Source organism: Cyprinodon variegatus, unplaced genomic scaffold (assembly GCF_000732505.1).
Source record: "Cyprinodon variegatus isolate N-32 unplaced genomic scaffold, C_variegatus-1.0 Scaffold46, whole genome shotgun sequence".
In the NCBI taxonomy this organism is placed as follows: Eukaryota; Metazoa; Chordata; class Actinopteri; order Cyprinodontiformes; family Cyprinodontidae; genus Cyprinodon; species Cyprinodon variegatus.
Genome location: NW_015150499.1, coordinates 1,901,715 through 1,902,363, shown reverse-complemented (window position 1 = coordinate 1,902,363; position 649 = coordinate 1,901,715). Strand labels below are relative to the sequence as shown.

At 42.8% G+C, this 649-nt stretch overlaps 1 protein-coding gene across 2 annotated transcripts in view; it reads left to right on the top strand.

Moving 5' to 3' along the window:
- rdm1 (RAD52 motif containing 1) overlaps positions 1-643 on the top strand; it is a 9,175-nt gene extending 8,532 nt beyond the window's left edge. For both annotated transcript variants that reach the window (XM_015370451.1, XM_015370450.1), the window contains exons 6-7: positions 140-216; positions 287-643. In XM_015370451.1, coding sequence (XP_015225937.1) covers positions 140-216; positions 287-364 — 155 coding nt within the window. In that variant the 3' untranslated portion in view covers positions 365-643. The remainder of the gene's footprint in view (positions 1-139; positions 217-286) is intronic.
- Positions 644-649: the final 6 nt, after the last annotated feature.

Genomic DNA, 649 nt, shown 5'->3' with positions numbered 1-649 from the left:
TCTTTCTCTCTCACTCTTCCTCTTTAAAGTACAGTGTGTTGCTTTGGTGCTGCCACTTGCCTTCTCCTGGCGTCACGTTAATTGAAATAATAAAGTGAAACTATCAGTGTGTTAGCTGACCTCAGATCTGCTGCTGCAGGTAATGGTAAGGTGATGGTGGAGCTGAAACAGACCTCAGATCAGTTTGAAGCTGAAGAGACTGAAGACGTCCTGCAGGTAAGCTCACCTGTAACCCCACCCCTCCCCAAATCTGTTTTCCTGTAAACACTGACTCTGTCTGTTTCAGGTCAACGAGTTCTCGCCCTCAGAAGCTTTGGCTGATGAGGAGGATGAGGATGAAGACTGGGATCTGACTGTGTCCTAGACTGTCTCAGCATCTGACTTATTCAAAGAACTGATCTGAAATCAGCTGTTTGCTCCGATACACAGCACTTAATGAACCAAAGCTGTCTTTGGTTCAGACCCAGTTTATTTCACTGGGGGGCGCTCGCTGTACTGTTTACTGAGGGTCCCTTAAGTCTGAATAAAAATGTTTTCTTATGTTTCTAATGAATTATTTTTTTTAATGATAAACAGTTCTGGACGAATAAAGTAGCTAAGAGGCGGATTTGTTTCTATCAACAACAATGAAGTATTGAAGAGTTTGATA